The following is a 25,003-nucleotide window of genomic DNA, read 5'->3' as shown; positions in this document are numbered from 1 at the left end:
GTGTTATATCACACATTTATGTGTGAACAGTTACGGGACACACCATGGTCTGTGAACACTTGTATTTGACAACATGTTGTTCTACAGTGCGATTTTCTAGTCAGAAATGCAGGTTGGTGTCTGATATTTTCTAAACATTGGCTGAAGTAAAAACAACTCACTTTGTTTTACGGGTAAACGTCAACAAAAAGGTTCCAAATTTAATGTCTATACAATCAATGCAAGCTCTCTATAATATTACATATTTTAAAACCCTGTTAAATTACATTTTCATCTAACATTCACCGCCATTTCTATTTTCCCCTTACGGTTCAACATTTTGCAGTTCAAAGATGAACGTAAAACACACATTAATACTAAAAAGTGTTCATTATTCTGAGCCTGTTGTATCTATAATATTTTTTGCTCATATTCTATGGAATGACTAGTGAACGAGTAAGGATTGATTGTGATTGTACAATTTCCCTTTCGTGAATCATGCATGTTATAAAAGGTTTCAGTTCGATGGACACCCTTGGGAAGGTACTAGTATACGTCATACTTAACTGTACAATGATGTTTTTCCTGTACATGTACACACAAAACAAAAACAGGAAACATTTTCTATGTGACTGATGATGTCATACCCTTTGATTTCAGATCACAAATCTCGGTGTATTTCTACAGTTCAGTTTTGACATTATTCTTGATTTTATTTGGTATATCCTCCAAAAGAATCTTCATCCTCTTTGCGTACAAGTTTTTGCCCGGAACTGGCTGGTACTTTAACTCCATGTAGTCCCGCCCTTCGGTACTGAACGCCTTCCAAGGGACAAGACCATCTCCATTTGGGTTCCTATGTCAAACAAACGTTGCTTTAGTACAGAAGAAAACAACAAAGTATTCGTAAGTGAGTCGTCTATAATCAAATAAATATGACAAGTAAGGAGAAAGAGAAAAGTGAGATGAATTCTTTCCTTGTTATACAGAAAGAAAACACGTTAGGTCCAAGTTATTCAAAGCCTGGCCAGCTAAGCAAAAACATGCATGTAAGAGTGAAATTCAAGACAAAAGCTGTAAATATTGGGATTGCAAACAACAAAACATAAAATCACACACAAAACAAAATCCATAAATATTTTGACTTTTGGGTCTTTCCCAAAATAAAATTTACATTTGACATTATTTTTGATCAATTGGACTATGAGATGCAGATGAAGATACGGAGAGCATGATGTGACCGATATTATAAGAGTCTGGCACATGGCGATGACGTAAAAAGCATGATCTTCTATATGAAAGTGGATGCATCAGTTGCAATAGCATGTCAGTACACATGTATACAAAGAATACCAAAATCTTTGTTATGGTTTAAAATCTTGAATCAAACTTATTCAAATTTCATTTGGAAATACTAGCACAAAATACATGTATAAATACATTAAATAAATAAAGTTGATAACACAACCAAAAATAGAATAAAATGTAAGAAAAAATATTCATACTAATTAGGAGTTTAAAATCCATACCCTGTTTTGGCGAAGTTTGTCCAGTATCTTGCAAGGACGTCAGAAAATGTTCTGCCTTCGTCAGTTGATAATGATTTGTCCAATTCGTTTAGGCCTGACGGACCGAACATGTAGAGCAGTTCGGTCGCATGTCCTGCTCCCTCCATCCAAGGGAAACTTGGGGCCATATAAAAAAAGTCGATCGGCTGGTTATACAAATAATGGTAAGTAATCGGAGTGTTTTTACCTTTAGCATGGAAATCAAGAAGTTGAATTGTAGGAGAAACAAACCAAGTATCCGCATGCATAATTGAAAGTTTCCTTGCTTGTTCTTCCATGTCATCAGATGAATATTCCTTACAAAGTAAATCGGACACAATTGGATTGTCATTGAACATTTCCCTGGCTAATGTTGGAGCAAATACGTCACATAAGACAGCCGTAGGTATTCCTTCAGCCATACTGAAGTTCATCGGTTCCTGTAATCCACCTAAAAACATTGCAATCACCGAAGCTTCATTGCTTGTTGTACCTGCCAGCATGTCTAAAGATCTAAAGTAAATTGATTCCGTCGACATAGGATCTTTCAAACTTTCCAAAGGTGACCTCGGAAGTAGTTCTCCATCAATGGTTGGCCAGAGTAAGGGTGATACAGAGAAAGAGCCGAAAAATTGTGTCCCTGGATCTCTCTGAGCATCCATTAATTCCTCGACTGGTATTTGCTTGAGACAGTCTGTAAGAGCCCTGCTGTTGACGTCTCCGTCTATGTCCGGTAGGCATCCAACGAATTTCCCCGTAGCTTTTGCAGCTCTGGCAGGATTCGGTGCTATGCCCATGAATCCTACAGCCGATCCACTTTGGGCAATGAAACGTTGGAATAGACCTGCAGTACTTGGAATCACAGCCAGGTATGACGCAGCGAAGCCTCCAGCCGATTCACCAAAAATGGTCACCGATTCAGGATCTCCTCCGAATGATGCAATGTTCTTATTAACCCACTCCAGTGCCTCGATCATGTCCCAAAGTCCATAGTTACCAGGCATGGCGGAATCTTCTGTGCTTAAGAACCCGAGAATTCCGAGACGATAGTTGATCGTTACCACTAGAACGTCTTTAAGTGCCAGGAAAGACCCGTCATATGTAAAAGTACTTCCCATTGAGAAGGCCCCACCGTAGATCCAAACCATAACAGGTTTTTTCACTGTAGTTGATACAGCTCCAGGAACATAGACGTTTAGTTGCAAACAATCCTCGTCTACTACAGCTTTTTCTGCCTTTTCCCACAACTCTGGAAATAGGAATTTATCCTGCATACAAGAAGGTCCAAACGCAGTTCCATCAAGTGTGTCTTTCCAAGGTTCTACCGGGACTGGTTTCTCAAATCTGAGGTTTCCTACTGGAGGTTGGGCGAACGGAATATTCCGGAACTGTACTATATCCTGTCCATTCACCGGCACCACCACGCCCTTGACGGGACCGGAAGGAGTGTTGACTATTGGGAAGGACTGACATGACGCAGGTACTATCACGGTAGACAGAAAGAACAAACACAGCAGTGAACGCTGTCTCATCGTGTCCTCTGTAATAAAAAATGAAGCTGAATTACGCATAACCTGAATTAATTTTCATTTTGTCGAAATCATCATCATTTTCAAGATTTCCATGAGAAGTGCCATCGACGTCTTTGTCCGGTTTTACATTTACATTTGCCTTTATTCTCGAAGAAAGGGAATCACAATCTACACATGAAATTTCACCTCCGTTTGATCATCTACAAATTCCTGTTCGAATTATATTGTTCAAGAGAAAATCATCCATACTATTTGTTATTTCATGTGATAAAGTATAACAAGTGTCTATATTTCACAACAAACATTTACACGAAATGCCTTGTGACTTTGTTATAGATATTAAAATCCTGTTTTCTGTCATATCGACAGCTTTCTAATCGTTCTTCTAATAAATAACTATATAGAGAACATAGCATCATACCGTTTGGCAGGTATATATCAATATCTAGCCGACTCGTTTTCTCGACTACCCAAGTATGTGTCAACCACTCAAACGAATCTGTACATGTTTAAATGTAGACTAGATACATCAGATTTAGAACCAAAGCCATTTTATCGTGTTCTACATCGATTCAGAGAAGCTGTAAAATTAAATTTAATATTTATGTGTTTTAACAGTCAAGAGTTTCAAAGTTTTCGATGATTAAAATATCAACAACAGTTTGTGAAATTAGAATTGTGATGTAAATAAACTTTAACTTCCACTGATGATAGGCAGTTGTGTTAACACAAATCCTATTGCCTAGAAAGTCTTCATTTGTTTAGAAATGTTAAGGGTTGTTTAAGTTATACATGTATGACATTTTAAAAACTAGCAAAAACTAGTGCTGAGCATAATCAATATATTGCGCCATGGGACAACAAAAGATTTCGATTTTTTTTTAAAGTCTTGACATGGTCGAACTCAACACTGGGTCAGCGAGTGGAATTGAGTACGTAGATGTTGATAATGTCTATTGATATAATCGACAGTAAATTATTAGTTTGGTGTATATTGATTTGCAATGACGATTGAAAAGAAAACATATAACATTAACATGTTTATTTTGTTCCTAATAAACAAACTTGTTAGAAATAAGTCAACCTAAGAGTATGGTTTGTACTAGGAGATAACAATAGGAAACGAATTCCAGAGGATCTATTGCAATAGTTATGAAGGAATGTTATCTGATTACTGTACTTTATTTTAGGTACCTATTACAATGTTAACGTGCTTTTTTTCAGCCAGACTGTATTCTTAATACAAATGTATACCGTCAGAGACGTAACATACACGCCTCTGAAACCATGCATGGTTATACTACATATCGCGTGTCTAAATAGAAAAGGCAAAACCAGTTTCCCGGCGAAATATGGAAATTATTTAAATTTGCTAAATTTTCACAGATCGAACCTCCAACCCCGACTTCCCAGTAGGTCGTCCTACCAAATGACCTGAAGGGGATTTCCCCTTACCGACAAGCTAGACATGCACTGTCACGTTCGCATATAATATACATGACCATAACGTCAGTACTGTAGTAAATATGTTGATAATCTACAAAAAAACTTGTGTTCACGTAACTATATACACTATGTACACAGAGTTTGTATGATAACGTATTTTTGTGATAACCCACATACATACTTACCCGGTAAGGGGGTTAGATTCACAACGTCCGTTGACCACTGTTCACTTCAACCGCAGTGGTTTTGTACATTATGACCCAATTCAAGGTTACAGTCACAACACGGTACCGTGTGATACGTATGTAATTAGGTACTGTAACGAGTACTCGTGCAGTACCCATTGATATTCATAGACAACTTGGTACCTGGTACTACAGTGCTTCAAGTGTTTTTTATAAAGTAGGTCAGTACCCATTGCCTGAACTAAATAAAAGTTGATTCACAAATCGGTACAGACTACTATACTGAAAACTGTTTTTCACCTATATTTAAAAAGACCTTCAAATGATAGCCAGCAGGTGATGACATAGTATTTTTTTTATTAACGATTATGTTCTTAATTTCGTTCGAAATAAATTTAATTCATTCCCCCCCCCCCCCAAAAAAAAATGAATACCATATTAATTACAGCTAAGACGCTCACTGCCTCTTTGCCATTTCAGGCCTAGATTCTCCGTGCATTCGGGTTTTTTTCATTGGCGCTGCACTGAGTAGACGATATCACCATATTATACCTAGATTTTAACTGCTATCTATTATGTCATCAACAAGCCGTTAGGTTTTGTATGTAATGAATGGTGTCGTCATGGTTTGTTTGTTTGGGATTTCACGTCATTGCAACAGCCATATTGATATGAGGACGGTGTTCAGCATGGTTTCCTCCATCCTATTACACTAACAAATAATTACAAAACGTACAAATTAATGTTAGCCATTACTTTAACAAGTTTTGATCAACAATTGGACATGAATTCCAGGCATATAAAACCCATCGAAATGAGGCATGACAGTATAGCATAACGCCAATACATAATAATTATCAAATAGACGGTAAAGTAATAATGGCTGTGTAAATCGGTTAACGATTAAACAAGAGGAAAACAAAATCAGATTATGTTAATTTCCTTATTAAAGGAAGGATTTTTTTTTTATTATTATTTTCATCAATTTCGAGCTATTGTTGCACTTTTAGGTATTTAGATTTTAACCCAAATCCCGTGTTAAAAAACCTTTGTCCCGTGTATGGAATCCAGATCCCGTGTATAGAACCCATGTCCCGTGTATGGACCACATGACCCGTGTGTGGAACCCATGTCCCGTGTGTGGAACACCTGTTCCGAGTGTGGAATCCAGGTCCCGTGTGTGGAACCCAGGTTCTGTGTGTGGAACCCATGTCCCCCGTATGGAATCTAGGTCTCGTGTATGGAACCTATATCCCGTGTATGGAATCCAGGTCCCGTATATGGAACCCATTTCCCGTGTTTAAAAACCTATGTCCCGTGTATGGAATCCAGGTCCCTTGTATAAAACCCATGTCCCGTGTATGGAATCCAGGTCCCCTGTATAAAACCCATGTCCCGTTTAATGAATCCAGGTCCCTTGTATAAAACCCATGTCCCGTGTATGGAATCCAGGTCCCCTGTATAAAACCCATGTCCCGTGTAATGAATCCAGGTCCCTTGTATAAAACCCATGTCCCGTGTATGGAATCCAGGTCCCTTGTATAAAACCCATGTCCCGTGTATGGAATCCAGGTCCCTTGTATAAAACCCATGTCCCGTGTATGGAATCCAGGTCCCTTGTATAAAACCCATGTCCCGTGTATGGAATCCAGGTCCCTTGTATAAAACCCATGTCCCGTGTATGGAATCCAGGTCCCTTGTATAAAACCCATGTCCCGTGTATGGAATCCAGGTCCCTTGTATAAAACCCATGTCCCGTGTATGGAATCCAGGTCCCTTGTATAAAACCCATGTCCCGTGTATGGAATCCAGGTCCCTTGTATAAAACCCATGTCCCGTGTATGGAATCCAGGTCCCTTGTATAAAACCCATGTCCCGTGTATGGAATCCAGGTCCCTTGTATAAAACCCATGTCCCGTGTATGGAATCCAGGTCCCTTGTATAAAACCCATGTCCCGTGTATGGAATCCAGGTCCCTTGTATAAAACCCATGTCCCGTGTATGGAATCCAGGTCCCTTGTATAAAACCCATGTCCCGTGTATGGAATCCAGGTCCCTTGTATAAAACCCATGTCCCGTGTATGGAATCCAGGTCCCTTGTATAAAACCCATGTCCCGTGTATGGAATCCAGGTCCCTTGTATAAAACCCATGTCCCGTGTATGGAATCCAGGTCCCTTGTATAAAACCCATGTCCCGTGTATGGAATCCAGGTCCCTTGTATAAAACCCATGTCCCGTGTATGGAATCCAGGTCCCTTGTATAAAACCCATGTCCCGTGTATGGAATCCAGGTCCCTTGTATAAAACCCATGTCCCGTGTATGGAATCCAGGTCCCTTGTATAAAACCCATGTCCCGTGTATGGAATCCAGGTCCCTTGTATAAAACCCATGTCCCGTGTATGGAATCCAGGTCCCTTGTATAAAACCCATGTCCCGTGTATGGAATCCAGGTCCCTTGTATAAAACCCATGTCCCGTGTATGGAATCCAGGTCCCTTGTATAAAACCCATGTCCCGTGTATGGAATCCAGGTCCCTTGTATAAAACCCATGTCCCGTGTATGGAATCCAGGTCCCTTGTATAAAACCCATGTCCCGTGTATGGAATCCAGGTCCCTTGTATAAAACCCATGTCCCGTGTATGGAATCCAGGTCCCTTGTATAAAACCCATGTCCCGTGTATGGAATCCAGGTCCCTTGTATAAAACCCATGTCCCGTGTATGGAATCCAGGTCCCTTGTATAAAACCCATGTCCCGTGTATGGAATCCAGGTCCCTTGTATAAAACCCATGTCCCGTGTATGGAATCCAGGTCCCTTGTATAAAACCCATGTCCCGTGTATGGAATCCAGGTCCCTTGTATAAAACCCATGTCCCGTGTATGGAATCCAGGTCCCTTGTATAAAACCCATGTCCCGTGTATGGAATCCAGGTCCCTTGTATAAAACCCATGTCCCGTGTATGGAATCCAGGTCCCTTGTATAAAACCCATGTCCCGTGTATGGAATCCAGGTCCCTTGTATAAAACCCATGTCCCGTGTATGGAATCCAGGTCCCTTGTATAAAACCCATGTCCCGTGTATGGAATCCAGGTCCCTTGTATAAAACCCATGTCCCGTGTATGGAATCCAGGTCCCTTGTATAAAACCCATGTCCCGTGTATGGAATCCAGGTCCCTTGTATAAAACCCATGTCCCGTGTATGGAATCCAGGTCCCTTGTATAAAACCCATGTCCCGTGTATGGAATCCAGGTCCCTTGTATAAAACCCATGTCCCGTGTATGGAATCCAGGTCCCTTGTATAAAACCCATGTCCCGTGTATGGAATCCAGGTCCCTTGTATAAAACCCATGTCCCGTGTATGGAATCCAGGTCCCTTGTATAAAACCCATGTCCCGTGTATGGAATCCAGGTCCCTTGTATAAAACCCATGTCCCGTGTATGGAATCCAGGTCCCTTGTATAAAACCCATGTCCCGTGTATGGAATCCAGGTCCCTTGTATAAAACCCATGTCCCGTGTATGGAATCCAGGTCCCTTGTATAAAACCCATGTCCCGTGTATGGAATCCAGGTCCCTTGTATAAAACCCATGTCCCGTGTATGGAATCCAGGTCCCTTGTATAAAACCCATGTCCCGTGTATGGAATCCAGGTCCCTTGTATAAAACCCATGTCCCGTGTATGGAATCCAGGTCCCTTGTATAAAACCCATGTCCCGTGTATGGAATCCAGGTCCCTTGTATAAAACCCATGTCCCGTGTATGGAATCCAGGTCCCTTGTATAAAACCCATGTCCCGTGTATGGAATCCAGGTCCCTTGTATAAAACCCATGTCCCGTGTATGGAATCCAGGTCCCTTGTATAAAACCCATGTCCCGTGTATGGAATCCAGGTCCCTTGTATAAAACCCATGTCCCGTGTATGGAATCCAGGTCCCTTGTATAAAACCCATGTCCCGTGTATGGAATCCAGGTCCCTTGTATAAAACCCATGTCCCGTGTATGGAATCCAGGTCCCTTGTATAAAACCCATGTCCCGTGTATGGAATCCAGGTCCCTTGTATAAAACCCATGTCCCGTGTATGGAATCCAGGTCCCTTGTATAAAACCCATGTCCCGTGTATGGAATCCAGGTCCCTTGTATAAAACCCATGTCCCGTGTATGGAATCCAGGTCCCTTGTATAAAACCCATGTCCCGTGTATGGAATCCAGGTCCCTTGTATAAAACCCATGTCCCGTGTATGGAATCCAGGTCCCTTGTATAAAACCCATGTCCCGTGTATGGAATCCAGGTCCCTTGTATAAAACCCATGTCCCGTGTATGGAATCCAGGTCCCTTGTATAAAACCCATGTCCCGTGTATGGAATCCAGGTCCCTTGTATAAAACCCATGTCCCGTGTATGGAATCCAGGTCCCTTGTATAAAACCCATGTCCCGTGTATGGAATCCAGGTCCCTTGTATAAAACCCATGTCCCGTGTATGGAATCCAGGTCCCTTGTATAAAACCCATGTCCCGTGTATGGAATCCAGGTCCCTTGTATAAAACCCATGTCCCGTGTATGGAATCCAGGTCCCTTGTATAAAACCCATGTCCCGTGTATGGAATCCAGGTCCCTTGTATAAAACCCATGTCCCGTGTATGGAATCCAGGTCCCTTGTATAAAACCCATGTCCCGTGTATGGAATCCAGGTCCCTTGTATAAAACCCATGTCCCGTGTATGGAATCCAGGTCCCTTGTATAAAACCCATGTCCCGTGTATGGAATCCAGGTCCCTTGTATAAAACCCATGTCCCGTGTATGGAATCCAGGTCCCTTGTATAAAACCCATGTCCCGTGTATGGAATCCAGGTCCCTTGTATAAAACCCATGTCCCGTGTATGGAATCCAGGTCCCTTGTATAAAACCCATGTCCCGTGTATGGAATCCAGGTCCCTTGTATAAAACCCATGTCCCGTGTATGGAATCCAGGTCCCTTGTATAAAACCCATGTCCCGTGTATGGAATCCAGGTCCCTTGTATAAAACCCATGTCCCGTGTATGGAATCCAGGTCCCTTGTATAAAACCCATGTCCCGTGTATGGAATCCAGGTCCCTTGTATAAAACCCATGTCCCGTGTATGGAATCCAGGTCCCTTGTATAAAACCCATGTCCCGTGTATGGAATCCAGGTCCCTTGTATAAAACCCATGTCCCGTGTATGGAATCCAGGTCCCTTGTATAAAACCCATGTCCCGTGTATGGAATCCAGGTCCCTTGTATAAAACCCATGTCCCGTGTATGGAATCCAGGTCCCTTGTATAAAACCCATGTCCCGTGTATGGAATCCAGGTCCCTTGTATAAAACCCATGTCCCGTGTATGGAATCCAGGTCCCTTGTATAAAACCCATGTCCCGTGTATGGAATCCAGGTCGCTTGTATAAAACCCATGTCTCGTGTATGGAATCCAGGTCCCTTGTATAAAACCCATGTCTCGTGTATGGAATGTATGTCTTTTACTGTATACTTTGATTTGATTATCATAAATTCATGCATATTTAATGGTTATCAGCTTGACCATTATAATATTTGCTGGTAACAAACAGGAACATGGTCAATAGATGTGTGGCAATGCAAAAATCCACTAAACACTGTAAGCTCTCCCTCTCCTCCCACCCCTTTCCCTAATACATTAACAAATATTGAATGAATTTGCAATATGTGTTCAAATTGTAAATTATTATCTATATATGTGTATATGACTATACTAAAACCATCTACTAAAATATTTTACCTCCTACTTTCAAGCACTTCAACTTTTAATTTTATTAAATGTGTCAATTATATTTTCGGCTAGACTATTGCGTTATCATGCATTGTTTTGTAATTCAATCGGGAAAAGGTATAAATAAGTTGTGATAACTTGCGCCTAATACTATTGTTGTAATATGCAATAAAATCTGCTTAGACTTAATATTTGTTTTACAGAATGTGACCAGCGATTGGCAATTAGTCATGGTTTTTCGACGGTAGATGCCATTTTCGCATTACAAACCTTAATTAATAAAACATTAAAAGCGAAAAAGAGACTATACTGTTGCTTTATAGATTACACAAAAGCATTCGATTTGATTGAAAGAAGTTGTTTGCGGTCTAAACTCATAAAACATGGAATCAAAGGGAAAATGTTGAAAATTATTCAACCGCTATATAAAAATGTAAAATCATGTATAAAGTTTAATGGTTTGTTATCAGAATACTACCCAAACAAAATCGGTTTGTTCCAGGGAGAAATTCTGTCACCGATTCTATACAGCCTCTATGTAAATGATTGCGAAATGAAATTTATCACTGAAAATTGTCCATCTATTGAAATAGGTCTCTTAAACTTGTTTTTACTTTTGTATGCCGATGACACTGTATTGATTGCGGAGACACCAGAAGCATTGCAGAAACTTTTAGATTCATTATATGTATATAACCTAGAATGGAAGTCAAAACTCAATATCTCCAAAACCAAGATTGTTATCTTTCGAAATGGGGGGAACATAAGAGATGCTGAAAAATGGACCTATCACAAGTAGGAAGTCGATATAGTTAATGAATTTAATTATTTGGGAATGTTGATGAATTTTAACGGAAAGTTCAATGTTACTCAGAAACAGATTGCTAACCAGGGAAGAAAAGCTTTATTTGCAATTATTAGTAAATTGAAGAAAAATAATTTCAATATTAGTACAAAATGTTCAGTGTTTGATACATATGTCAACAGCATACTCGAGTATGGAAGCGAGATATGGGGCTTTCATAAAGCACCAGAGATAGAAAAGCTCAATTCTGGGTTTTGTAAACGATTGCTTGGTGTCAAAAAAAGTACAGGTACTGATTTTGTATATTACGAGCTTGGTAGACAGTCACGTTACATAAATAGAAAGTTAAAAGTTATAAAATACTGGTTAAAATTAAAAGAATCCAAACCAAAAATTCTATATTGGCCACATGTTTAGAAGAGCGATTAATAATGAATGATGATTGGATAAACAATATTAAACAAGAACTAGATAAACTTGGTTAATCTTACTTTTGGACTAGTGATACTATAAATGGTAATATGTACAAAGTAATAGAGCAACGATTTAAAGATTGTTACACCCAGGAAATGAGAGCAAGAATTATAAATGCTGCCAGAGGTGACCTATATAAACATCTAATTGATCATTTTTGCATGCAATATTATTTACTGAAACCTATTGATAATATACATAAAAAATCTATAGCCAATATTAGATTGTCATCACACCAGTTAAAAATTGAAAATGGCCGCTATCACAACATTGATAGGAGACGCAGAATATGTGAATGTTGACAAAGTTTTGAAATTGAAGATGAGTTCCATTTTATACTGCAATGTCCATTTTATATAGAAATTAGACTAACGTATATTTAAAGGTATTATTATAAATCTCCTAGCGTTTCAAACTTGTGCAACTGTTAAGTATAAATAATGTTAAGGAACTAAATAATCTTGGAAAATATATTCATTTTGCCTTTAAGAAAAGAAAAACGCTCTTTGGCTAAAAGTGAATATTATCGTTATATACCTCACATATGTATTTCAGGTATATTTCGAATTCTAAGAAAAGCATGTCATCGATGAAAACGAATTATTACGTTTACTTCTGTCTGTCTGTATAATAGAAGTATGATTGCTGATGTTGTACAACATATATTTAATATTAAACTTAATCAATAAGTGGTACATAAGTGGTAGATTGACTCAGCACTAATGTAATCCCATTCAAGGTAACATTGGCGCATCTCTGTCAGTATGTGTCTGTTAAGTTAAATTTAACTTAAGTTATTTTTTCTTGTACTATTATGTTTATGATGTATTTTATACATACATTTTTATGTTACTCTCTGTGTTCGGTATGCTTGTCATGCGAGATCACTCTCCAAATACGTATGCAATAGGTAACCATGTATACCTTAGCATTCTGCCGTTAAGTAAAGAAAAACATACTTTGACTAAAAGCGAATGTTATCGTTAAACACCTTTCATATGTATTTCATGTATCATTTCGAATGCAAAGAAAAGCATGCCTATACTGAAAAACAATTATTACTTATACTTCTGTGTGTGTTTGTGTGTGTGTGTCTGTCTGTCTGTGTGTGTCTGTCGGTCTGTATTATACAAGTATTATTGCTATTAATGTATATTCATTAAACTTAGTAATAATTGGTAGATTGACTCGGCATTTATGTAATCGCAATCAAGATAACATTGCCGCGGAGTTACCTCTCGTCTCTGTCAGTATGTTGTTTGTGTATCGTATACAGACATGTATATATGTTACTTTCTGTGTTCTGTATGCATGTCATGAGAGATCACTCTCCAAATGTGTATGTAATATTATGTATTATATTTATGTATGACTACGGGTCGTAAGGCCCCCGGAATAAGCTTGAATTGAATTGAAAAAACATATTTGCTGAGCGTTCGGTGTATGCAACGGCCTATCGCCTGATACCACTGCATGGGGTACAGGTCGAGTAGTCTAGGTGATTTCGCAATATCAACAAAAACTATTGACAAAACAACGATACACTATAGCCTACAATGTTATAGCAATGTGGAAGTGACCATTTTACCACCCTGTGTATTTGCACATACAACATAACGAAATAATGTGCATTATGTCATATCAGTTATTTTTTTTTTTTTTTTTATTAAGTTGGTGCTGATATATTGTTGCATATAAATACTTCTTACCTTAAAACTTCATGATGCTTCAACTTGATGTTGTTTTGTTTGGTTTGTTATTATTTTTAAATAAATTAAGTATTAGTTTTATTATCATTGAAATCGCTGTTGTATCAGATATGTTGTGTGTGTTCCTTTTTCGAGTGTGCTGTCGAACTATATCCTGCTTCAAAAAGGCCGATGAGAACGTCTTCAATTTTAACCTGTCCTATATGTTCACATCCACAAATCACTACTCGGTACACGTACTTCAACAGTACTGCACTTCTAAATCGTATTTTTGCATTAAGCTTGATAATACCAGCAGCTTTAAAGAATAAAATAAAGAAATATATTATAATGTTCAACATTGTACAGCATATAGACTAAGTGTGTCTGTCTTTCATTTGATTCTTATTAGGTTTATACATTTCAGCAGAACGTACATATAGTTTAGAAGGTATTATGGACCCCTGAATGGACACATGGGATCTAGACAGTCTTATCACAGAACCTCTCCTTTGATTGTACGTTATGGGTACAGAAAGGGCAGGGATCTTTCGTCTTATTTCTTTGATCAGCCATCCTGACATTTTGACCTCCTGTAACCCCTTTGTCCTGACAGCAGTCTAGTAAGTAAACAGAGGGTCCCCCTTAACCTTATTTACAATTGGCTTGTAAGTTAAACCTAAGTGATGCGACTCCCAATTCTTGCCGACTTCTGGCCGTTTTCATAGCAACCAAACTATGGTTTTCAATGACCTTTGATTAGTCATCAAACTTCGTGTTCGCTACGGGTTTTTGGCCACAGCTTTTCCGCACTATCGGGCAATACCTTATCGGTTGTTCTTTATGAGATCCAAGGGAGGTTATGATAAAATACCGTATGAAATAATAAAAAGTGAGAGACAATTTAATGCATCAGGGTGTTGTAGTTGGTCCATAGCAAGGGATGGAGAAGATCAACAGTTCAGTTCTGGTTTCTACAATGCCAATAAACAAAAGACGCAAATATAAACCCCGATACAAGTCTCCTCATACGTACATGCCATGGGATACAATAATAGACACTAGGGGTGTCTCGGTAGCCGTGATCGTTTCTTCTGCGAGCAATCAAGCGTGAGCTTCAGACCATTCACTCTCTCAAGAACTTCGGTTCGATCCAAGCGATGGCGGAAAAAGAGAGTGATGTCCGATAGGGTTAGTTGGTATGGTGTTTTTCCCCCGTGGGTTTTCCTCCACCACGAAAAACACCATCTGTTTTCTCAGCGGCGTCGTAATCAAAGCTCAAAGCTTATGTGTGTTGTTGACTATGTATACAACGTTAAATACAAATTACTACATTTTGTATTATAGACACAGTTTATTTGTACAAATGATATACATACATACGATTCTATTTATCCTTTTTTGACGAAGTGAATCTGAAGACATATATAGTCTTTGAACCTTTCTTTTTGTAAAGTATTTGTTTGTTCACGTATATAATGTGATCTTCAAACAATCCAGGGGTTACATGCATTTCTGTACCATGTTTTTTCGGCTGTCATACTTGTACAACATATAAACATAATGGCAACAAAAAGACAAGGAGATTTCGTAACGAGTGATAAATTCGGTGCCCTATATTAAATCAGCGAGTCGTTGATCCTGTTAACCTGTAGAGACTAGCATTAACGACCTGAATTATGACCCATTTTGGTTATATTTGTCATACGGTTCAATTTACCTGCATTGCATTATACTGAAATCATCGAATAGGAATTATCCGGTTGTTTCTGTGTTTTAATTTCAATTTTCTAATTCCTAATTTCAGAAACATAGATTAATGTTGAAATGCTGGAAGAGGGATTAGCATGTGGTAGAATAAGAAAAATGTCTTGTTCTAGAAGATGAGGAACATTTTTTTTAGGTGCGGCTATCATACGCAACCGAGAACCTTCAGTAAGTATTTCACAGTTACATTAAACTGCTTAAACGGTTTGAAAACAAGCCATCATTCCGGCTAGTTTGTTCAAACTGGTTTCATTGTTCCTGCTGATGATTACATATTTAAAACAAACGAAAGCTTCAGATATAAACGTACATTGTATATACTAGTAGACTAGACTACTTCTGCAGAGGAATAATTCGAAAGGGAGCTGATTATGGAATATGAGTTTTTGGAGTAAGTTATATTTGTTATCCTATGTTCAATGCCTTTCGTGTTCAATACGGGTTGCTGCAGCAAACAAATATATTTCTAACAAAAACGTCTCCTGAAACAATTTTGAAATTAAATAAGATGAACAAATTTGAAAAGTTGTTCTTCCCCTATACCTATGATTTATTTACAACTTCAAAACACAAGACAAATGAAAACAAAGTTAATAAAATAATATAACAAAGGGAACTTTATAACACACGAGAAGTAAATCGTTCACTTTAAAAAAACACGTTATTCTGAGCTAAGGATTAGACATTTCTAAACTTTTAATTATTGCATTTAAGCATATGTTCAAAGGATTGATAAGTTGATAACACATGTTTACACGTAAAGTGACCAGCTATATGAAGCAATATGATGGATAATTCACGCCCACACTTTAACAAGCACAACATTGCTGTCAAATACACAAACAGTTGATTTAATTCGTTTATTTCTATACTTTAAAATGCTCAAAAGTACTAATCTGTATTATCTACAATTCCGTTTTAGCACTATGCTTGAGCTTTTTAGGAATATCCTCAATTAGCAACTTCATCCGCTTTGCGTAAACATCCTGATCCATAAAAGGTTTCAAATTTAAATTCATGTAGTAGCGTCCACTTGGATTGTACGACTTCCATTCCACAAGGTCCTCGCTATTTGGATTTCTGAAATAATAGAAAAATATGTCTGTTTAAAGATAAAACAGGTTAATTGTGGAAATAGAGGTTCCCCAGCGATTGATAGTTGGTTATCATGTTTATCTAACTTTGCAAAGCGCTATGCCTATATATGTCCTCTCCTAGCTTGAATTACAAACAAATATAAACTATATATATAGAGAGAGAAGGAAAGATAGAGAAATGTTACATGAAGTAGTCACAGAAAAGTGATGCAAGGGGAGTAACTCCCACAGAAAAAAATCTAATTAAATAAAATAAAAAATAAGCCTCATTTATTGAGACCAAGGATTCCCCCCAATATTAGACAGCAAGAGATCCACAAGCTACTAGGAATTCTGACCATACAAAAACCTTAGCCATACACTGGCTTAGGTCATTCACCCCAGCAGACCTTGGATCCTAGCCATGCAAAACTAGGAGATTTTTGGTAATACAATGTATATAGTTAAATATTTTCAGCAGAAGTCATCATTTTTTTCATCATCATCCAACCACCTACATTCATCAATTAAGTTTACAAATTTATAAAGTAAGAATTATTTTTTATAGAAAGACTTACAAGCATGATGAATTTTGTTATGCACAGTACAGTACCAACTAATGGTGGTTAAAGAATCTCTTTGTATCAGTGTTAAGACTGATACTTTTTCAAGCATAGTAGCATTAACATCATCACTACATTGTGAACAACCATTGAGTAAGACATTATATTGTTATGCATATGATCATCATTCGGTAAGGAGTTCATCAGCACATGTCTTTGGTTATTGAAATTTTGACATTCAAAAAAGTAGTGGTACCCGGGGGTTTCTTGATCCTGTCTGCAATCACAAGTAGGTTATTCATACAAGTGATCATCATAAAGGTCAAAGTTCAAGTTACTGGCATTATTTCGTAGTTGGCATAAAATAATATTATTTTTTCTGCATCCTGAATATTTAGATATGAGGGTTACATCATTATGAGGTTTGTTAATTTCTTTTATGTGTTTTTTAAACTGAGATAGGGACTGGGAGTTCGTAATAGTAGATAAATAACTGTTCAACTAATGATCTGTTCGACAGAGAGGCGGATTAAAAATTCTATTTCCCCTTAACTCATATCTTTTACTTGAAATATCATTAATAAATGGATCTATGATATTCAATAAGTAAGATGGGGAGTCATTATGCAGAATTCTATACATTAAAATTATTTTTGTTTATTTCTTCTTTCAGATAATGTTTCCCATTCTTATTCTTCATAAAGTTTCACGTGAGACGTTCCTCGACGTAATCCTGTAATTATCCTGGCTGCATCTAATTGGACTGATTCGAGAAGTGTGTTTTCCTGTTCTGTACAATGTCCCATACTACACTTGCATATTCTAAGATTGGCCTGATATAAGAGGTATACATTATAATAAGTGATTTTTTATTTACAGAATTATTTAGACTTCTAAGAATGTGTATTCTTGTATATGCCTTATCATATGCTTTTTGTATGTGTTCAGCCCATTTACCATCTTCAGTGAAAGTAAGACCAAGATGATTGTGAAATCTATTGTTAGTTAGTGGTTCATTCAAGAAAGAAATAGGTGGGTGATTTGGTTCTTTTTTCCTAGTAAAAATAACAGTTTCAGTTTTTGCAGCATTAAATTTCAAGTCCTACTTTTCTGCCCATGTACTTATATTCTGAAGATCATTTGTTAGACTTTCTGCTGCTTGTATTGGATTATTATCAATAATTATGTATAAGGAAGTATCATCAGCAAATAATTTAATATTATTATTAACTTGATCTGTTATATCATTAATGTACAGTAAGAATAAAAAAAGGCCCAAGAATTGATCCCTGAGGAACTCCAGCATTAACATTAGTAAAATTAACATTAGTAAAATTTGAATAGTGGCCCTCTGTAAACACTCTCTGTTTTCTTTCAAATAAATAGTCTTTGAACCAAGATAACAATTTCCTTTTATTCCATATGACTCTAGTTTGAATATAAGACCATCCTGCCATACTCGATCGATAGCTTTGCTCACATCACAAAATACAAATCGCACTTCTTTACCCCTATCTAAATTACTAACCATTATGTGATACATAGATAAAAGCTGATTTACAGTCGAGTCACCAGGTTATAAGGCGATAACTCCAATGAAGCAGGAGTAAATTTATCACAGATAGAGATCATGTTATAAGGCGATAACTCCAGTTAAGCACGAGTAAATTTATCACAGATGGAGATCAGGTTATAAGGCGATTACTCCAGTGAAGCAGGAGTAAATTTATCACAGATGGAGATCAGGTTATAAGGCGATAACTCCAGTGAAGCAGGAGTAAATATATCACAGATGGAGATCAGGTGATAAGGCGATAACTCCAGTGAAGCACGAGTAAATTTATCACAGATGGAGATCAGGTTATAAGGCGATAACTCCAGTGAAGCAGGAGGAAATATATCACAGATGGAGATCAGGTTATAAGGCGATAACTCCAGTGAAGCAGGAGTAAATTTATCACAGATGCCGAAAATAGAAAACTATTCCTTACATTTACAGTATAGTAATGTGAATGCTTCATAACTATTTCATTCTTTACTCTGATCAGTGGAAACGAATTTCGTATTAAAATATATAATAACTTGTGGTCGGTTCAATGCAAGTAACAGCCTTAATCTGCATCTTTGATTAGCTCCGCCCATGTGTACTGTTGATTACGTCACACAATTGTGTCTTGTTTGCAGAAAATTTGCATAACTCCGCTCACATGTAGTGTTGTCGACGTCATAAAAAATTGTCACGTTCTTCAAGTTTGCATGTTATTGAATAAATGTCAATGCAGAGTGTAAATATTCGTAAATGTACCCCAAGATGACCAAATACAATACACTCATACACAATTGTATATTATGTACAATATGTTACCGTTTAATAATGTGTGACCCCAGTTTGATACATATGTGGTAGACTTTAATTGCTCATAGGATTAAGGTCGCCTACTAGCTTCGAGCTAGAAGGAATTCCCCTTTACCTCAGTGGTAGAGCGTCCGACTAGGAACCTGGAGATCGAAGGTTCGATCCCCGGTAGAAGCACACTATTCTCTTTCCTGTTACACATATAACAATATAACAAATCAGACATTTAAATACAACAGAAAAAATACAAATGACCTACCCTGTTTTGGCAAAGTTTGTCCAATATCTGGTGAGAATTTCGGTTATCTCTCGTCCTTCAGGACTGGATAAGGAGTCGTCGAACTGGTTCATTGTTCCTGGACCAAACAGGTAGAGCATGTCCACTCCATGTGCAGAACCCCTACTCCAGGGAAAACTTGGAACTAAAAAGTGAAACGAAATGGCTTTCGTAAACAGATACTGGTAAGCGTTAGAAATCGCTTTTCCCCTCGAATGGAAACCAAGAAATTGCACTGTTGGAGCAATAAACGCAGTATCAGCATATAAATTGCTCGCGCTTCTGGCTTGTTCCTCCATGTTATCCTCTCCATAACCTTTACAGAGCATTTCCGGCACGACGGTTTCATCGTTAAATGCATCTCTGGCAAATAGTGGGGCTAAATCATCACACAAGACAGCAGTAGGAACACCGTCAGACAAATTAAAGTTCTTGGATTCTTGTAACGGCATCGCTATATATGGAAAAACGGAACCTTCGTTATCCGTTGTTCCTGTCATCACATCAAGAGACCGAAAGAAAATCGATTCTTTTGAGGTCAAGTCCTCCAAGCTTTCGTACGGATTCCTACGGAGCAATTCTCCGTCCACATTTGGCCAAAGCACAGGAGCTACGGATATTCCACCAAAGTTAAATGTACTGGGGTCGCTCTGAGCTTTGAATAAATCGTCTGAAGACTTTTCTTTCAAACATGCTACAAGAGCATCCTTGTTAATTATCGAGTCATTCTTCGTGATGCAACCAACATGGCTTCCAACTTTCTTAGCAACTCTAAATGGATTCCTTACTTTCCACAATTCGCCTATTGCAGTTCCACTTTGTGGAATAATACGTTTGAATAACCCTTCATTACTTGGAATAACTGCTAGGTAGGATACAGCAAAACCTCCTGCCGATTCACCGAAAATAGTAACAGACTCAGGATCGCCGCCAAATGATGCTATATTTTTATTTACCCATTTGAGAGCTTCGATCATGTCCCACAGTCCATAGTTACCCGGTAAGGCAGAATCTCCCGTACTAAGGAACCCGAATACTCCGAGACGGTAGTTAATGGTCACCACTATGACATCTTTGAGTACTAAGAATGACGGATCAAGGAACCAGGAGTTTCCTATTTGAAAACTACCACCATGAATCCAAAACATTACTGGCTTTTTCTCCGTTGTTGATACTGCTCCTGGTACATGCACGTTAAGTTGCAGACAGTCTTCTGTAGTAATATTGTTTTCCGCCTTTTCCCAAAACCAATATTGGGTGTCTTGAATGCATGATGGACCGAAAAATGTGCCGTCTAAAGTATCTGCCCATGGTTCAACAGGGACAGTCTTTTCAAATCGGAGGTTCCCAACGGGAGGTTTAGCATAGGGAATGTTCCGAAACTGCACCATATCTTGTCCAAGAGTTGGGACGATAACGCCCTTGATGGGACCAGAGGGAGTGCTGACTATCGGAGGAGGCTGACAGGTGGCCAATATTAGGAATGAAGCCATCCATGCTATTTGGCACGATGTCTTGATCGTCATCATCTTGTCTCTGTAAAGAAACAATGCATCTTGGCTATTGAGTATTTTCACGATAAAATTAGTACATATAGACTCAGTTACAGCAAGTAGTAATTGTAATGGGGGACCATTACATAAGTCCCCCAAACTGCCCCCATAGTCGCAAAGATGTATCAGAAAATATGTCATACACCTACAAAGTACATAGTGAGTGAAATCGCTGTGTGGTTGCCTACCGTCATCAGAACCATTTTACAGTAAAATACAATACAATACAATAAATTCATAACCCAAACAATTTAATAAGAAACACCACAATACAACACATTACATTTCAGATATCACGTAAAACCAGGCTTCAACTGAGTCGAGTTTCCTTACTGTATCACACGACCCCGTAATTCACTGTACTACGATCATGGCTGTTATTGTTTTATCAACAACAGCATTACCCAACAATGAAACGAGCATTGCCTGCATAGGTTTGCTTTCTTAAATATTAAATACATATCACACATGGAAATTATAAAACGGCTATTTACCTTGAAATGTGGAGGAGTTGATCTCTGTTCATCTATAGATAGAATAAGTCACACTTTTCGGACCCGTTCTATATGTATCATAGCACGAGTAAGTACACTACCACCGCTGTTTTTCTGACAGGAGCACTGACTAGTGATATTGAAATTTTAGCTCGCATGTGTTTGAATCGATTGGCTCATCCTAACGATTTAAAATTTCTAGACAAATTCAATAGTTTCAAAACCAATTGAAAAGGAATGCTGTGAGAATAACCTTCATGAATTATTGTTTCGTAGTTTTAGCGCATGTCCAGGGAGGAATGAATGTCTCAGGAATAACCAGGGAGGTTCTTACGTGCCAACGAATACGCTAAAAGATTTTGTTTAATAATTAAATTACTACATGCAACATTTTAAGTCGGTCGTACGGTACAGTGCAAAGTCTGGACATTATGCAGGCTTTTGCACTATATGCAATTGAAGGGGAGTAACTCTTGAGAGGCACCGCGCCAAAGTTTTAAAGCTCGGCACAAGAGGTTATTTTAATTGTGTTATAATTCAATTGTGACATAATCATACTAAACAAATATTTAATTTGGTTATGTAATATATTGCACTCACCATCACCGTCACGAGATGACACAATGTGTAATCCAAATGAACATGAAGGTGTTGTAATCCATTGTGCTCATTGACTGCAAAACATAATAAATCGGATATGGTATCACCAGGAATCACGAAAGGAATTATAAACCCCAGTTTTTTCCCATCCTATGCAAATTAAAGAGTCACTAATCTTTCATAGAACTGATAATTAAAATGCTCGAAACATGCAATTTTCTACTTAAAAAATCTACTAACCTAAAAAAAGTCAGCATCTCCGTATTTCAAGATATGTATTTAGTATATAAGTCTACAAGTAAAGTTTAAATATGAACCGTGTCTAAATGTCTATGGCGCAAACAAACTTTCCAGAGATATGTAAATAAAAGAAGAAATGTTTTTAGTATGTGTGATGAAAGATTAAAAATAAATCTTTACTCACTAACTTAATCGATTCAAATGTTATTAAAAAATATCGGACTTTAATGCATTTTTGTAGAAATGAAACATATTTTCAGTGAGCAAATGAAGTTAATAATGGTTCATTATACAATCTTATAAGGATATAAGTTAATACCAGGAGAAAAAAATATACTGTCAATAGCGAGGTTTATGTCATTGGCAGTATCTGATATTTTCCGGGTCCGGGTCAAATTTCCACTATCAGGTACAAGGGACCGAAACTCTGACTCTATGACAATTCTAAACATATTTATCAAGTTGTTGCTCTATCAAAGTAAACAAAAGACAGACAGACAGGTGTTTTATTTCTTCTTTACAGATATTCATTATATGTCATACATACATGTGCTTATGAAAGAACTGATTGCATATATAAACAAAAATGCAATTAAGTACATGTAAATAACCTTATATATATATAGGAGTTGGTAAGCATTTTTGGTTACCCACTAGTGGGTAAAACCCTGGACGTGATTTTATTGGTCAATTTTTCACTTATGACGTCACGTAACAATGCTTTGCGACGTCATCTTCCATTGTGGCGTCATGATTCACAGCAATTGTTTCCCCCAATCGGAAGCCGACATAGTGTATGTTCAAGGGAAATATATGGCTTTTCAGATAAAATATGAACGTTATGAGAGAAAATGGACCCCAAACTCGTGATGGTAGGTTATAATGTTTATCAAACTCTCGCTAGTTAATTTTCAAATTGTAAAAGACACTCGGTAAACCTGGTGTCTTTATACAATTTGAAAATTAACTAACTAACTCGAGTTAGATAAACATGATAACCAACCATCACTCGTTCGGGAACCTCAATGTGCCTTATATTATAACTGTTCCACATTTGACATACGTAGAAGGGATAATGACATGTCTGGGTATAATATAAAAGTTCGAGAGAACTACACAGATCACTCCGCTTGCGATTTTTGGTTTATAATTAGGCGTTATAATTATCAGTGATCCCGCCCGTGAACACGCAAGCTGAATGGGCTATTGGGCGACTATTTCATAATAGTGCCGCGTGTCAGGTGAATTATTCACTTTCAATGAAAGGCGGATCTAGTTTCAGTGCATTGATAGGTTTTAATGTGATGTGATTAGGCGATACCAACAATAAATTCAACAGTGAATGTCTTCAATAAGATACATGTATCAGTTTAGAAACATGTAATATATATATAAATAATAAACAATGTACATATTAAACGTATTTTAATACGTTGATTGTGTAAAAAGTAAAACTTTGCAGCAGTATAGGACAGAAAATATGATTGGGAGTTCCATAAATGTTTTTTGCTGAAACATTTCATATTTATTAAAATAAATAGCTTTTTCTAAGTCCGTGGCTATACATTCATAAATCTTTCTTAACGTAATTCAATTAACTCCGATATGTACTTTGATAAATTATACTATATATGTGTATATCAGAGACGTATATGCTAATGTATACGTCTTTGATGTACATACAGCATACCTGTGTAATACTTTGGGATAAATATCTGATTTAAACATTTTCGTAAAATTGTCATACACGGATAAAATTAATGAGTGTATCTTCATTGTCTTGTAATATGTAGTTTTTCATTACATTTCGTTCGTATCATATCATTCAATATTTGCCAGCAGTCGCGAAGCTGCATACTAGTATCAAAAAATCTCAAGTGCATTTTTTCACTTCTATTTATTGTGTGTGGTTCGAAATAGTGATTTATATGTATGAATTGGTTTTAAGGAGTTTTCAAAACGGTTATTTTTAATTATTATATTAGTCTATTCCGTCTTTGCGTATTGCAGAGTTGTCTTCTCTTGTGAGCAGGTATTAATTGTTACGTCATTGGTTTATGTGAGAAAATTACGTCGTTTTCTCAAAAATTGATGATGTTACTCTCACAAACCAATGACGTAACAATCAATACCTGCTCACAAGAGAAGATAACTCTGCAATACGCAAAGACGGAATAGATAACGACTACCATTGTCTACCAACCAAATTGGCATTACGTATTCAGAGTGTACTGAATACAGGGTACTGGGGATCGCTGTTATCATTAGGAATTTTATATTATATATATATTACATTTTCTGCGATACTAGTAACAGTTCTCCTTCTTTTTTTCTTTCAGAAATTCTGAAACAAATACGATATACAAACCTTAATAAAGAAAAAAATAACTCTCAAATACTGTTCCCAAAAGCCACCACATGGCACCACAAAGCCTCTTGAATTAACATTTTTAAGCCAAGTTTAAAAAAAACCAACGAAATCTCAAGTTAGCTTAACAGTGAAAAGTGCGTTCACGTCACAGTCAGAGCGCTTCCAAATTTAGCAAAATATTTCTGTATTTTTTTTAATTTATTTTTTTACTTTCAATAGATACCCTGCTAATAGATATGTAGGGGATTAACTATAAGGAAATACGAAAAGTCGGCAACATTCGT

The 25,003-nt window shown here is 37.4% G+C and overlaps 2 protein-coding genes across 2 annotated transcripts; both read right to left on the bottom strand.

Annotated features, from left to right (window-relative positions):
- Positions 1 to 350: 350 nt before the first annotated feature.
- On the bottom strand, positions 351 to 4,815 carry LOC110453931 (fatty acyl-CoA hydrolase precursor, medium chain-like). Its single transcript, XM_021503178.1, has 3 exons — positions 4,690 to 4,815; positions 1,509 to 3,066; positions 351 to 835 (listed from the first exon to the last, which is right to left on the bottom strand). The coding sequence occupies exons 2-3, from the start codon at positions 3,056 to 3,058 to the stop codon at positions 661 to 663; spliced, it is 1,725 nt and encodes a 574-aa protein (XP_021358853.1). The 5' UTR covers positions 3,059 to 3,066; positions 4,690 to 4,815; the 3' UTR covers positions 351 to 660.
- Positions 4,816 to 14,763: 9,948 nt separating this feature from the next.
- LOC110453929 (carboxylesterase 1D-like) lies at positions 14,764 to 21,621 on the bottom strand. Its single transcript, XM_021503176.1, has 3 exons — positions 21,509 to 21,621; positions 19,444 to 20,997; positions 14,764 to 16,269 (listed from the first exon to the last, which is right to left on the bottom strand). Exons 1-3 carry the CDS (start codon positions 21,538 to 21,540, stop codon positions 16,095 to 16,097), a joined length of 1,761 nt encoding a protein of 586 aa, XP_021358851.1. The 5' UTR covers positions 21,541 to 21,621; the 3' UTR covers positions 14,764 to 16,094.
- Positions 21,622 to 25,003: the final 3,382 nt, after the last annotated feature.

This window comes from Mizuhopecten yessoensis, unplaced genomic scaffold (assembly GCF_002113885.1).
Source record: "Mizuhopecten yessoensis strain PY_sf001 unplaced genomic scaffold, ASM211388v2 scaffold7547, whole genome shotgun sequence".
Lineage (NCBI taxonomy): Eukaryota > Metazoa > Mollusca > Bivalvia > Pectinida > Pectinidae > Mizuhopecten > Mizuhopecten yessoensis.
The sequence above is the reverse complement of the archived record's forward strand: the minus strand, read 5'-3'. Positions and strand labels throughout refer to the sequence as shown.

Bases quoted from the DNA above. Each gene is read 5' to 3' on its own strand.
- LOC110453931 (XM_021503178.1), bottom strand. From the start codon at position 3,058: ATGAGACAGCGTTCACTGCTGTGTTTGTTCTTTCTGTCTACCGTGATA. The intron at 836-1,508 runs GTATGGATTTTA...TGTTTGACATAG, and splicing joins ACAAACTTCGCCAAAACAGG to GAACCCAAATGGAGATGGTC.
- LOC110453929 (XM_021503176.1), bottom strand. From the start codon at position 21,540: ATGAACAGAGATCAACTCCTCCACATTTCAAG. The intron at 20,998-21,508 runs GTAAATAGCCGT...GTTTCTTTACAG, and splicing joins CAACTCCTCCACATTTCAAG to AGACAAGATGATGACGATCA. The intron at 16,270-19,443 runs GTAGGTCATTTG...CTATTATTTCAG, and splicing joins ACAAACTTTGCCAAAACAGG to AAATCCAAATAGCGAGGACC.